The sequence below is a fragment of the Vipera ursinii genome (genome assembly GCF_947247035.1).
Source record: "Vipera ursinii genome assembly, chromosome: 1".
NCBI lineage: Eukaryota > Metazoa > Chordata > Lepidosauria > Squamata > Viperidae > Vipera > Vipera ursinii.
In genome coordinates, this window is record NC_139512.1 from 271,411,071 (window position 1) to 271,426,740 (window position 15,670).

The following is a 15,670-nucleotide window of genomic DNA, read 5'->3' on the forward strand; positions in this document are numbered from 1 at the left end:
TTCTTACAGCAATCATTTTGTATGAAAAGGGCATCCCCACCTATTTTTAACTTCTTTATTGCACAAAGTATTTCCTATTAGCATAAATCCACACACTTCTGTGGCACTCTCACTCTGTTCCAAATAGCTTCCACGTTTCACAGTAAACTTTCCTGACATCCAATTTTGTACAATTTGGGGGAAACTATGTTTCTATTTATAAGTCTCCCTGCAGTTGTTCCCATCCCATATTCTTCAATTATCAATTCCTTGGAACTTAAAATGAAACTATCACCGATCTCTGAATCCTACTTTCACATACATCTATAACAATCTAAATGACACCAATTCAGTACTTTCTGATATACCTTTTCAGCCCTTTCATTGATAGCGGAGCTTACATTTTTACTTCCCTAGTGTGTCACAATTGCTTCTGAAGCACTGTGATATCATTCCATCTTTGCTGCTATTCGGTTTCTACTTCGCTTTGAGCAACGCGCTCTGCTTCGGGTCCAGTCGAGTTCTACTTTTGCTAACTTTGTAGACATGTCCAGCTTCTTTTCATTTCTTTCCGGCACCGGCATTCACACCACCATTAGCATTGCCAATGCCTTCTTCGGTGAAGTTTTTCAGCTCCTTGGGACAAAGAGTTGCAAGTCTATGAATTCGCTGCACACAAGCACACAAACACACACACACACACACACAGAGAGAGAGAGAGAGAGAGAGAGAGAGAGAGAGAGAGAGAGAGAGAGAGAGAGAGAGAGAGAGAGAGAGAGAGAAAATGAATCTATGCGTGTAGGTCAGGGGTAGGCAACCTCGCTCTTTTATGACTCATGGACTTCAACTCCCAGAATTCCTGAGTCAGCATTGCTGACTCAGGAATTCTGGGAGTTGAAGTCCATGAGTCTTAAAAGAGCCGAGGTTGCCTACCCCTGGTGTAGGTCTTCCTACCGGAAGGTGTCGTTCCGTGTCACTTTCTTCCGGTGTAGCGCACAAGAAGCAGCCGAGGGCGTCTCTTAGCAACCAAGCAGCAGACGCTGAGGCAGTGAGGGAGACGAGAGAGAGTCCAACCATGTCGAAGTTCGGCAAAAAGAAGGAGGCGGTGAAATCCAACAATGTTCTCCAGTCAAATGCGCCCACGAAAGAGTAAGGCCTGCCCTTTTCGCTGGAAGAGCTTTTCTCTTGATCTTTTCCCCCTCTGCCCCTCTTTCCGCCGGCAAGAGGAGGCTGGTGTCACACCTAGGTGGACCTCCTCCTCCCATTCCTTGGGATACTCCTCCCTTTGAAATAGTGGGTGGTCAGTGGCCTCCGATCGTGCGGAATAATGACAGGAATGTCTGAATATGATCTGGGCTTAAGTGTAGACCGTTTTAAGTTGTCAAGAGTCTGTATCGATTGGGATAGTACAGGGGTAGGCAACCTCGGCTCTTTTATGACTCATGGACTTCAACTCCCAGAATTCCTGAGCCAGCTTGGCTGGCTCAGGAATTCTGGGAGTTGAAGTCCATGAGTCATAAAAGAGCCGAGGTTGCCTACCTCTGGGATAGTATAAACAAACCAGGTATGTCGCCCTGGATAAATGACACATTGCAGCTGCTTTAAATATCCTTCCTTTGGGGTTCTGGTGTGCAGCACGGACAATGGGGTAGATTCTGCTGCTGTTCTCCCTTTTTATTATTTACTTATGAAACCAGAACCGAAAAACAAATTATTATTAAATGTTTATCTCATCTCTCTTTTTTTTGTATATAACTCAAAGCTGCAAGCCATACCTAATGCATCTGCTTCCTACTTTTCCCACAACAACAACACTGTAAGGTAGGTAGGGCTGAGAGAACACCTTAATCACTATACCAAACTGGCTCCTTGTGATGGCAGAAGCCTCCTATCCGCTCTGCAGCCATTGCTGCCCATTTTCTGCAGCCTCTATCATGGAGATAGTAATGGGAAAACAGAGGCAATGTTTGTAGAGATACCCTAAAATGAGGGGTCCTTGGTCCTCTCTGAGCTTGTTTGTTTTCTTGCAGAGGTTTCATCCCCCAACCTGGGTAACATAATCAGTGGTAGTGCTAGTGATGATGTTACCTAGTCTGGGTAATGAAATGTCTGCAAGAAAACAAGCAAGCTCAGAGAGTACCAAGGACCCCTCATTTCAACCTGGAGCTACAAATATGCTCTTTATTGGTATGCCCTAAAACAGGGGTGTCAAACTCAATTTCATTGAGGGCCGCATCAGCATTCCGGTTGCCCTCAGGGCCGGGTGGGTGTGGCCAGGGTGGGCGTGGCCTACTGGGTGGGCGTGGCTAGAGTGTGTATGGCCTACTGGGTGGGCGTGGCCAGCTCTACATCGTTCGCATCAAGGTTGCCTATGGGGGCCTGGGCAGGAGTGGGTCAGATCTGAGGGTCTCTGGCAGAAGGAGGGTCTCTGGGCCAGAGCCAAGGCAGTGGGGGCCGTTCCCTCACTGTTTCCAGGATGGCTTCGCGGGCCGCATGAAACCACTTTGCGGGCCTGATCCGGGCCCCATGTTTGACATGTCTGCCCTAAAATATTGATCTGAGAAAAGGTAAGGATTAGTTCAGTACCTGGCCACAGCAGACTAAGATGAGTTGTTTTCACTCCAAATAAAACTGGCTCTTGATCTACTTCAGGGTTCGTTTGCTGTGAATCAAAAAACTAACGAACAGGCTCTCCACTGAGACGAGGGCCTTACCCCTCTTGGGTAAGGCTATGAAGCCCTGACTTTCTTGCCAGCACTGGGACGATGGATGGGCCCAGTATAGGTGTGGATTCTGTTGAGAGTTTGTTGTTTGATGCTCACTCAGCTAGTGAACAGTGATTTTAATTTTGGTTTTTGTTTTGCTTGGAAGAGTGTTACTATATTTTTTGTGTGTATGGATGAATGTTAGCCACCCAGATTTTGTACCTTAAAAGGTGTCCGTATAAATTGTCTAAATAAATAAGAGCTAAAATATAGGAAAGTATTTTGTGGAAACAATTAATTAGCATGAAATAAAAGAGAAGCAAATAAACTAGTTGCCTGTGAAATTAAGAGAAAGGTGGTTTTAATGGTGTTAATGGATCAGAATGAAAGAAGCTTGCTTAGGAGATGGTGTACAACTTGTTTAAAATAGGTGTGAAGATTGGATCTATATCTGGCATTTGGAATAATGCTGTCATTCTTTCCTATTCTAAGTGAAAGGTAGCAAAACTGAATGTAAAATTACAGGGGGTTAGCTTGCTGAATGAACTTAGGAAGCTGTTCAGCAGAATTCTGATCAAAAAAATACAGGAGATGATAAAGATCATACTTCTTCCCTGCTGACATTCTGCTCTGTGATGCCTTCTCTAGCCACTATCACTTTCAAATCATCCTTTTCTTTTCAATCTGTTATCTTCTTTGTTCTTCTCTGGATACTGCTACGACCTTTTAAAGTGTCTGAAGACTTTTGAAAGGGTGAAGGAAGACAAGTTACTTGAAAAATTAGGGAAAGGAGTGGACTCATCTTTTCACTTAAAACACAAAAAAACTATGTATCTTCATGATAAAAGTTATTTAAAATACAACAAAAACACAGATTTCTGAGTGTCCCCATGCCATACCAGAATGGTATCAATGATATCAAAAGCTGCCAAGAAATCAAGAAGAACAAGGATGGATGCAGTGACTAGATCCTTTTGTTATGTTTAATTATGGCTACAGCCTTTTCTAGTTGGTATATGAATTAAACTTCTGTTTGGCATTTGACATTTAAAATATATATAATTTTACACTGGGAAGTGCATTTAAAAACATAAATTGTGGTTTTCCTAACTTAACAGTAGCATGGCTATTAGTACCAAATTAGATTTATTTGTCACATGGTTTGTTCTAACATAACGTTTTTAAAACTTAAAATTGATGTTGAGATTGGGATTGCAGTCTGAATGGAGACGGGCTATTAAATCTTTACACCTACTATTGCACTTGAAGGAAAGCTCCCATTGGCACTTTAATACTAAGTGCTGAGGTCCTCGATTCTCACTGGGCCCATTTCAAATGCAAAATTCAAAAACCTTGACCCTTTTATAGCAGAGACAAGTTCAAATTATTCATTTTTTAAAATTCATACTAACCTAATTCAAAAAATACTAAATGTAATAGATAATTTGATGCCTGGATTTGATTAGATGGAAACACTGCTGTTTCATCCAATATATTTTTGTCTATGACAAAATAGTTATGTTTGTCTTGAACAAATTAGAAATGTTTTCCTGCAAACTTAAAATGCAATAAAGTTTTATGCATTTGTTATGTTGCATGCCACCTGTTTTCATTTTCTTCATTTGATGTATTTTAAGTGATTGCTTTGCATTTAAAAATCCTCATTTGTATCTCTTTCAGCTAATTACTAATAAGGACAAAGATTTGAAAAGGTTTATCTACAATTATTTTCCTATTCAAATAATATATATTATCAACATCAATCAAATTAAAGTAATAAAAATTATGCTGTCATTGTGACCATTTTAAAGTTGTTCATGCTGCCTAGAAAATCGAATTGGAATAATTTGCTAGGAGTGCCAGTTATACATTTCATAAGGATAAGCAATGTCATTTGGAGAAAAATATTAGAACTGTTTGATATTTTAGTTTTTTAAAATCTTAATAAATGTGTGTGCATATATTGTTACATCCACTCATTATTTTGGCAAAGAGTAAGTGTAAGCTAATTTATGGATCCAAATATAGTATTTTAATCTGAGAATGCAATGATGCAGACGTCACGTTTTATACAACAGTATGCTACTCTGCTACTTTTATCAAATTGAAAAACAGAATTTTTTTTGCCTCACTTTTGTGCAACTCAGTTTCATTTTCCAACCCAATGTCTGTGTAATCAAATGCTGCTTCATTTGTACTCAGCCTTTACTGATTAATTTGTGGGGCTTTCTCATGGAAAAATTAAAAGATATCAGGAATCTCAATCTAATAATGAAACAATATAATTGCATGATTTCAGGAAGCACTTTTCTTTTGTCTGTCATCAAATATGCAGATTGCTGAAGTGAAGTATAAACAATATTCCCATTTTTCTGGTTAGTTTAAATTTTACTAAGCAACTATTTGTACTTAGGAGCTTTTCAAAAATTTATTTATTTATTTATTTATTATATTTTTATACCGCCCTTCTCCCGAAGGACTCAGGGCGGTGTACAGGGCAATAAATATACATAAAAGACAGAATACAAAAGTTAAAAAACGAATTAAATATAATGCCCAAATTTAAAATTTAAAACAATAATTAAAGACATATTAAAACCCCAACCCTAACCCATCAGACCAGGTCAGATTGCTCAAATAAATACGTTTTTAGATCGCGCCGGAAGGAGCAAAGGTCGGGGGCCATCCGGAGCTCAACCGGCAAGCGGTTCCATAGGTCTGGCGCGCCACAGAGAACGCCCTCCCCCTGGGAGCCACCAATCGGCATTCTTTGATTGGAGGCACCCTGAGGAGGCCCTCTCTGTGGGAGCGCACTGGACGGAGGGAAGTTGACGCTGGCCGCAGGTGTTGCCGTAGGTAATCCGGACCCATGCCATGTAGGGCTTTGTAAGTCATTACCAACACCTTGAATCTCACCCGGAGGGCAACCGGCAGCCAATGCAGCTCGCGGAGCAAAGGTGTAACATGGGAGTATCGGGAAACTCCCAGTACAACTTGCGTGGCTGCATTCTGCACCAGTTGGAGCCTCCGAGTGGACTTCAAGGGCAGCCCCATGTAGAGAGCATTACAGTAGTCTAGACGAGAGGTCACGAGCGCATGAGTGACTGTATGCAATGCATCCCGGTCCAGATAGGGTCGCAACTGGCACACCAGGCGAACCTGGGCAAAGGCCCCCCTAGTCACAGCTCCAATATGCTCTTCTAAAGAGAGCTGTGAATCTAGAAGGACCCCCAAGTTGCGCGCCCTATCTACGCGCCCTATATTGAAAACAAATATGAAAATATTTGCCATGTAAGAAAGAAATACCATGTTAGGGCTTCCGGTTTGCCAACGCCACCAGTATGGATGTTTGGAGGACGACTCTCGTCTTCCATGTCCAGTTTCACATTGCTGGGGGGTCCTAAAAGGGCCGAAGAGTAACCCTGGAGAGGTGACCAGCAAGAAGGGCCTTTTGCAGAAACGTGGGGGGGCTGCAACTCCCCTGTTAGTGCCTGTATTCCCTTTGAACCGACGAACGAAAGACCAGCTATAGCAATATGGCTGGTCACTAGGCTGCAGATAGCTGAAGCCACACTTACTACCAGGCAACATTAAAGCAGTGTGGAAGAGACCGGGTAAGATCAACCTCTCTTATACTCCAATCTTCCTCTTTTCACCTAAATAAGCTGCTAAATACCTTCCCCCCTGTGGAGAGGGAGGGGGGATTTCAACCCTCCCTTCAGAATCAGCGGCGATTGAACCTCCAGGGGTGTTTTAAAAAGAAACGTTGAAAAAAAATGAATTGGACCTCAATTAAAACTTTATTCCTTTAAAAAAAACTTGTGGACTAAAAACTTGTGGACTATTTATTCCTTACTTCCTATTTTTATTTGAAAATTTGGCTCTGCTCTTTTGAAATAGAAGAAACAATTGAAAAGAGATTAACAGGCAGTTCCCTAAAAGAAAAGAAAAGACTTTTCTAAGCACTTGGGGGACACTGTGTGGCTAAATCTGAAATTGCAATCTGACACCATAAAAAAAAAGAAGAGAGAGAGAGAGAGAGAGAGGCTTGGCTGAAAACAAGATAAGACTAACCTTGAACACCAGATGTGAGAGTCCACCATGGAAGAAATACAAAAATAAATTTATGCTATGATGCAAATAACCTGCCAAACGTATCAGTTCCTTTCTACAGCTGGTGATGAAATAAGAGCTTTTGGGGGAAAAACTAGAAAGCGTCTTGGATAAGCAAACTCAAATTGTGACTATAACTAATAATTTATCGGGACAGAACATAACAGAAAAAATTGAACAATTAAATACCCTGATAGAAGATATAACTACTCAACAAGCACAGACAAGAGAAAACTCAGAGAAAAACCTGACAAAATGGATAGAAGGAAAAAATTGCTACATAAAGCAGAAGGAATTTGAAGATCAAAATGAGAAACAGATGGAAGGAAAAATGGACAGTCCAGGACAATTACGCCAAGAGGAGAAAATAATGAGAAGATTTGGTATTTCTATCAGACCTCTCAACCCTTCAAAAATGGAGATTGGAGGGTCATTTCAATACAATACTACAACACAAGAACTCTTTGATGACCCTGAAGCAAGGAAACAGAGAATGGCATGGCAAAGGAAGAAAGCCAGAATAAGATTGAAGAAGAATGGACATATTTAAGAGGCCTGAAATAGAAAATATCTAAATAGGATTGTACTTGGATTATGAGAGATTGTTTTGATGTGCAGATAAAAATACTGGCTAATTAAAAAACTTAGATGTGTGAATATCAACAGTTAAATTGAAATATTGAATAGTTTAAATGAAATTGACTAAGATGCATTTATGTTAACATACAATGTAACAAATATACTTAGATGTAGTGATAAGAATAAAATTACAAGTCTAAGCACGAGAGAGCAGATATAAAGGAGAAGAGAAAAGATGTATTAAATGTTGAAATGGGAGAAAGTTTGGTTATTGCATTTACAGTATGTGGAAATTATAATGAAAACAATAATATTATATTGTATTATTAACCTGTTGATATGGAAATGAGATAGATACGATGTGTATCTAGATTATTAGGCACTGGAGAGAACTGTGATAAAGAGAAGTGGGATCACCTAGAAATATGAAAATGAGAAACTTCAAACGTTTAACTTTAATATTAATGCAAATTAAAGCTGGAAAAATTTATAAGGTGATTGATGTCTTAAAGATGAAATGTTAAAATAAATAAAACATATAAAAGTATTGACAAATGCAAGGAAACCATTAAATAACTGGTAGATAAAATAAGTATGTTAATTTAGATAAGAGACAATATGTATTTAAGGGGGAAAAAGATGAAATATTGGCTATAACAAACTGGAGATTTGTAACAACATGTACCTGTATGAAATGGAACTATTGTAACCCAGACACCACGTTGCTTTTCAAAGATATAAGTGTAATATTGGAAAATCAATAAATGTGTGTGTGTGTCTGTGTGTGTCTGTGTGTGTTTAAAAGAAAATACCATGTTAGAAGAATATAGTAAACTTTTCATATTCATATTATATTTCAGCCTCTGGTTTCTTTCGGGATCAGCTTCTACTGTAAATCCTCAAGGTACTTCACCCGAGTCAAAGAAAGGAAGATTTCCTATCTGGCCAGAATGGAGTGAAGCAGACATCAATGTAGAAAAGTGGGATGCTGGAAAAGGTGGAAAGGAAAAAGATAAATCTGGAAGAAGCCCTATTCTGGTATGTTTCCTATAAACTTATCTTTTTTTTCCTAATTCATCAATATATAGAAATTTATTCTTGTTGTATTTTTCTTACTTACTGAATTTTGAAGCTTAGTTGGGTGCCAATCTGGAAAGTTTGCATCCCATATGTGATACATGAGAAGAATTGTGGAGGGAAAGGTTACCATGGGTTTGGGTTTTTTAAAAAATATTTTGATATTTTAATCACTGGGTGCAGTGCTTAAATCGAAGTACTTAAATCACCAACGATCTGTTTGTTGGCTAGTTGAGCTAGCTAATGTGTTCTGTTCCCCCTCAAGGTACAAACAGCCGGACAAGCAGGTACGAAACAAAAGGGTTAATTCTTTATACTACAGTATAATTGCTGTCCGATAAAGTCTTGGTAGCAAGCTACCCACAGTCAGCCAACATAAGCTAGTTATCTCAAACGTTCACTGACATGAGATAACTGCCAACAAGTAATTCCAAGAAAGTCCAGACAAACAAACCCAAAAGCAGAGATGAAGAAGCGTAGTCACGAAATCCAGACCAGGGTTCACACAGGTAGAGAAATCCAACAGACGTGACCAGAAGCTGTGGTGAATTAATTGTTCGTCACAAAGTTCTGAGAGCAGCCGCACCCCCTTTTGTACCTTGTGGGGTGTGGCTCAATGACTCAGCTACTCCCTGGCCCTCCTACTCATCCTACATTGCTGCAAACGCTTGGCCCTGCGTCTTTCTCGGGGGTCTAGCCATGAGTCATCTTCACTAGACTGTATTTGCTGCAGCTGCTTGAGCTCTGTTCCAGCCTGGCTCCCAGCCTGGCTACTCCCAGGCTGCTCCTCTCGGCCTTCAGATGGAGACGGAGGCCTTGCCAGAGGGGAGGGTCTCAGTGAGGGAGGCCTTGCCAGTTCCTCCCCATCATCCTCAGAGTCCTTTTCCTCGGTTAGGACAGGTGCAGGGGTTGGGGCCACAACATATTGTTTCAGTTATAAAAATATTAGGTTTCATCATAACTCGTGGGTGGAGCGCATAGCATTGGGGAATGATGTTTCTGCCTTTTATTTTGAGTTTGAGGATTGCAAAAGATGGGGAGAAGACTTGTAGTAACTCTTAAGTTTTCCACATGTCGGTCGGTAACTATGACTCAACTTTACCAATGTGATGTGGAGCTTTGCCTGTGCATATGTGTATTTCATGACCGTTATTTCATTGGTTGTGTATTTTGATTGCTGCACTTGTTTCAGTGTGTCCTAGTTTTGACACGCAGACTGTCAGAGTCCTTACCAGCCCTGGTTCCACCAATGATAAATGATGGTCAACAAGGTAGCTGGCTAGGCAGGAACGTTCTGACCAGTGTTTATTGATGGCCAATAACATCTTAGAATCTGCTTCTAAGATTTCAGGAGAGAATTTGGAATTTGATCAGGGGCATTTTTTTTGTCTTTTTGTTTTATAAGTGAACAAACAGTAAGTGAAGAACAGCAAAATGCTCCTTTAGCACACGCTTTGGACTCTCTGTTGCTTTTTTTAGCATTATAGTTGGTTTTCTCCCTGTGAAGCTTGCTAGACTGGTGGAGTTGCAACCGTGAAATTTCTCTGTCAATATCTTCCTTGTCCTTTGCAATGGAGATTTGTCAAGTGAGAGTGGTGAGAAACACTCTTCAGCAAGGTTTAGATATGAGGAAAATCAAACAGCTAACAACAGTACAAAAGGCTACATGTAGACCCTCTACAATAAATTTAAGATTCATGGTTACTGAAGTTGACTTCTCATTTATTCCATGTATCCTGTTATCAAAAATGAGAATGGTGGCAGTGAGCTGGAAGATTGTGAAGAAGCTGTTTTGTCTGTTATCAACCTGCCCAATGTGTATACAGAGTAAATACTATAGTGGGCAATAAAGATGTCTCTATTTAAGACCTGTAATTGTTATGATATATTAGACATGGTTATAAAAAATAATCACATCGCAATTCAGCAAATAATCGCCAAAATTTTCTAATTGGCATAATTAGAAAAAAAAATCTTTCCACAGAGTCAATATACAGAATACTTTTACATTTTATTTTAAACTCCCACCCATAGGCCAAAAAGAAATAGATGCAAAATTTTGGGGCTATTTCCTCTGCTGGCATTACTTACATTACTCAGAGTCATAGAAATTTTACCAATTCGGCATTAAAGAGCCAGCTGTTAGGATTTGCTTTAAATAATACTTAGATTAACTCAGATCAGTTCATTAAATTAGCAGTTGGATTTGACTGAATGGATAACATCAAAGTACCACTAAATTCATTTAGTAAGGCCTAGATATCACTAAGTAAGAATTCAACTAATTTTTGTTTCAATTAACATTGCACAAAGCATGTGTTTGAAGATCCAGAAGGAAAACTTGAACTTCCCTCTTCATTGAAAGTGAGTTTCTGGAAAAGGCCTCAAGAAATTTTAACAAATAAGGTAAGGTGCACCTAATTCCAGTTATCTATTTAAAATTTATTTATTTTTTAACTTGGGGAATGTACAATAATATAGAAAAAAGAATCGGAGTATCCTTTATGGCAAAACCAATGATTTCTAGAAATGTGAAACGTATTTCTTATAATTTAAAAACTCACATTGAGCTCTTCAACAGGTTTTTACAAAAGGTTTGTCTTATTTTTTTGCACCTATGATTTAGGCATGCCCATTTAAATATATTGTTAGCTATTAGAGGTTAATAAATGCTGAATCCAGATCTTGGAAGGAAATAATAATAAATATAACATTATATTCCAAAAATTTGGAAGGGGTGTGTGTGTGTGTGTGTTTCTGTATGTATATATATATATATATATATGTTTGTGTGTGTGTGTGTGTGTGTGTGTGTGTTTTCTGAGGTTTTCGTGGGTGTTTGTATGTAGATCTTTGGTCATTCGGCTTTTTTCCCACGTAGAATTGGAGGTATCAGGGCAATGTTTCGACGAAATCTCATCCGTCATCCTCAGGCTGGTGACTTCAGCTTCATTCTTCTGGGAGAAGTGTGTGATAGTGGCTGTTTTTTCTTCTTTTTTAAACTGCCAGAGGGGATGTGTTCTGTGGGTGGAGGCTTGGCTGTGTTCTGATGGGGTGGAGGTGTGCTCTGATTGGGTGGGGGCTTAGCTGTGTTCTGATTGGGTGGGAGTGTGTTTTGAATGGGGGCTGTGTTCTGATTGGGTGGGGATGTGTTTTGAGTGGATGGGCTGGTTTCAGCTGCCAGCCTTAGACCTGAACTGGTGAGTTGTGCTGCTTTTGTTTGGCTCCGTGTTTGTGGTGGTGCCATGTTTTTATAGTGGGTGTTATGCCTACATAGTACATACATAGTAGCAGAAAAGATAATTTTGTGTTTGAAATATATACATTTACCAATTTATTTATTTTTTAAATAAAATAGCTCTCAGCCTTTGAGCTGGCCTTGCACTGATGGAGAGAAAAAGGGTTAACTATATAATTCCATAAGGGACGCGGTAGCTCAGTGGGTTAGGACGCTGAGCTTGTCGATCAGATGGTCGGCAGTTTGGCGGGTCGAATCCCGAGTGCCGTGTAACAGAGTGAGCTCCTGTTACTCGTCCCATCTTCTGCCAACCTAGCAGTTTGAAAGCACGTAAAAATGCAAGTAGAAAAATAGGGCGTTCCATGCGCCTTTGGCGTCTAGTCATGCCGGCCACATGACCACAGAGACGTCCTTGGACAAGCACTGGCTCTTCGGTTTTGAAACGGAGATGAGCACCGGCCCCTAGAGTCAGAAACGACTAGCACGCATGTGCGGGGGAACCTTTACTTTACCTATATAATTCCATATGGTCCATGTTTAGCTTACTCTTTAAAACTAAATAACATAAATATACAAGTAGTCCTTGAATTATAACCATTAGTTTAGCAACCGTTCAAAATTATAGCAGCATTGAAAAAAGTGACTTGCAAATGGTCCTCGTACTTATGATTGTCACGGCATCCTCATGGTCACTTGATCAAAATTTGGGCGCTTGGCAACTGACATTTATTTACAATGATTGCAGCATCCCTGGGTTATAGGATCACCACTTGCTACTTTTTCTGCCAGCTTCTGAGAAACAAAGTCAATGGGGAAAACCAGATTCACTTAACAAGCACATGATTCATGTAACAACTGCAGTGATTTGCTTAACAAGCATGGCAAAAAAAAGATTGTAAAACTGTGTGCAACTCATTTGATAACTTCCTTGCTTAGCAACAGAAATTCTGCTCTCAGTGGTTGTTATAAATTGAGGACTATATTATTCTTATTTTGAAAAATAGTGTTTGCTGCCTCTGTTCTTTCACCATTTCAATATTTACTTTAGAAAAATAATATTACAGCATTTTGATAACCTTTTTGCTTGAGGGAAAAAAGTATTCTTTTTTTTAATGAAAGTTTAAAGGCGCACAATTGTCTAAATCAAATTTCAAGAATTTGGAATTTCTATTCATCCAATAGTTTTTATATTTGTTCTATAGTCATATTTATTCAGAGATTTTGAAAGGTTTTCAGGTTTTCCTCAAATATACGTATAAGGAGAAAAACAGAATATGTCACCTTGGAAGACATTACCTCTTCATACGTTTTTTGACCATTTCATATTAACAGTATTCTGGATACCTGATTTGTTATGAACACAGTATATATATTGCTCAGCATACCTTCTTAATCAGCGTACAAGTCTTTTGAGATATACTTTGATATGTAACTTTGATCCATGAAGTATATGGATTTTTGCTCTAATATTATTAACAATTCATGTATATGTTCATAGAATAATTAAATTTCTCATTACTTTTAGGTTCCTGTGGTAGTAAAAAATGAAAATTGGTTTGATCTTTTTTCATCAAACGAACATTTAATGGGCAGTGAGGTATGGAATAATCATCCTTTATAAGAAATAACATACATTGAATGTGTATTTGGATGAAATAAATATTTGTTGTTGCAAAAGTATGAAAGTGACTTTGATCTGAAAAAACAGGAAGTATCAAAACCTGTCATGCAACACAGTGAACTGATTTACTAAAGTACGACCATGCAGAGCGAGACAAAGATGGGATTAGACCTCATATCAGACAGCAAAATGTTGGTTCATTACCTGAGAGCAGTGTAAATGAGCATTTATTTATTTATTTTATTTAAATGCTGCCCATTTCCCCAACTGGGCAGTTTTCATTCATTGTGGGTGATGGCATATAGTGTAAGTTTATGAAAGGTCAGTTTAGAGTTATTTAGTTAAAATGTTATGTTTTCATTAGAAAATTGAAAGGGTTTAGAATAGAAGATGTTCTAGCAGTTTGTTCATTTCACATTTTTAAGCAAATTACTGGATTCTTAGTTTTGCATGCTTTTGCAGAAAGAAACTTCATTAAATCCATTCATTCTTATTTGGACATTTTTTAAAATTTCAAAATTATTGGGCAAATAATAGGGCAAATCAGACTTCTGCATAAGTCATGTGGAAATGACATCACCAAAAATAGTCAAATCTACCTATTCTGGATGTTTAGATAAAACCAAATTACTCAGTAGAGCTTATGTTTCTTATGCTGTGTCTATAATCTACATCTAACAATTTAATTATAATATAAGCACAACTCATTTAAGATCACAGTCATAAAGAAATTACACATTTATGTATAAGTACAGCTCACAAACGCCCCTCAGAATCAATACTTCACTAAATTGAAAATGTGTGATATGATTTCTAGCGAGGTAACCTTACGAGGAACTAGAAATGAATATCATTAAACACTTTATTCTGCATATCATAGCTGCTTGTTATGAAACTCAGTGAACATTATGTTTAAAGCTATGGTTTTCATTCAACCTGTATGAGTTATAGTTAATAGTATCTTTTTCTCTCCCATATAAGGATTATCAACATTTGTTTCCATTTTTAAGGAAACTACGATTTTCATTAGTGTCCATTGTTTAAATATTTAATTAACAAATTCCAGGATTGGATTTTCATTTGTTCTTATCCCCCAAGTTTAGGCATTAGAGGCTAAGTGGAACACTATATTTTTTCGCTCTCAGGGCTATTTTTCTGTGGGGTTCCAACATTTGCACTCTAGATGACTATAGGTAGCTTTACAAAAGCTATAGGAGCTATCCAGGTCAGCAGTATTGCCTGAATATATAGAATGTATCAGAATGGTTAGTCCACTTTCATTTATTTATGGAAAGCATTTGAATGCCAGAGCTCAGCTGACTTTTCTTATTTCCTCTACATCCTATCCACATCTGGCTTCAGTTGATGAGATGGATAATAAGTGAAATATATGCAGTTTGGAAGTTGCACAATACAACTGGTTTAAGTGTTGAAGCTAAAACTAATGCTAATGAAATACCCCCAGTACCTCCAGTATTGTGGAAGCCATGGGAACATATCTACTCATTGTGCAAAGCAATAAAAGGTCATATGCCATTGTATAACAGCTATGGAAAATATGTGGTAAAACTCTTCTGGATGGTAAGTGATCATTTATGTGTATATTATATATTAGGGTTTTTTTTACAGTTTGTTAAATGAATTGCATTGCTTATTTAACTATCCATAGAAGAGGAACAATTGGGAATAGTGACTGGTATTAAGAAATTACACTACTGTTTTAACTATTATTATATATCCTACTGAGTATCTTTTATTGCATAAGAGCTGAATGTAATGCACAAAGTCTTTATATTATTACACATTCATATAATCCAAAGTGAATAAAGTCTAGATATACTATATGTTTTACATATGATTGTTTTACTTTGATCACTTTACAGTAAACCTTAAAAACATGCATTTAAAAGTGCACTTCAAATGCATGGCACATCTGTTTTGTTGGTTTGAAAAGGCAAGAAGTTTTCTTCCCTTCTGAATGTTTTACACACCCCTAGTTTGCAGTGTTTGCTATAATGCATCAGAGCCATAATACATTTACATGTTTCAGAAAATCATGAGTAGTCCAGTAGTCTATTATCATACATTCCTGTAATCAGAAAGATAGAAGTAGCACAATCAATAGGAAAAAGTGTCACAGATATTTTCAGTATAAAATCGTAGAGTCTCTTGAAATAACCTTCCACATAGAGCCTCCTTATTTTAGTCCTATTAAATGTTTTAAAATGACCAATTATTTTTCTTATGCTATTTTATTGTACTACATCTGGCTTAGGAAAATACCAACTCTGTGTAACATACCATTCCTCAACCTTTTTTGTCCTGGAGAAACCATTGAAATGATTTTTAGTTTTGGGG

General features: G+C 38.1%; 1 protein-coding gene across 1 annotated transcript in view; it reads left to right on the top strand.

The window, feature by feature from the left end:
• Window positions 1-1,054: 1,054 nt before the first annotated feature.
• Window positions 1,055-15,670, top strand: part of ADGB (androglobin) — a gene marked incomplete at its 5' end in the record, with an annotated part of 93,777 nt that continues 79,161 nt past the window's right edge. Inside the window, 5 exons of the mRNA XM_083348724.1 lie at window positions 1,055-1,128; window positions 8,237-8,414; window positions 10,767-10,859; window positions 13,217-13,288; window positions 14,675-14,893. Of these exons, the coding sequence (XP_083204850.1) occupies window positions 1,055-1,128; window positions 8,237-8,414; window positions 10,767-10,859; window positions 13,217-13,288; window positions 14,675-14,893 (636 nt within the window). The remainder of the gene's footprint in view (window positions 1,129-8,236; window positions 8,415-10,766; window positions 10,860-13,216; window positions 13,289-14,674; window positions 14,894-15,670) is intronic.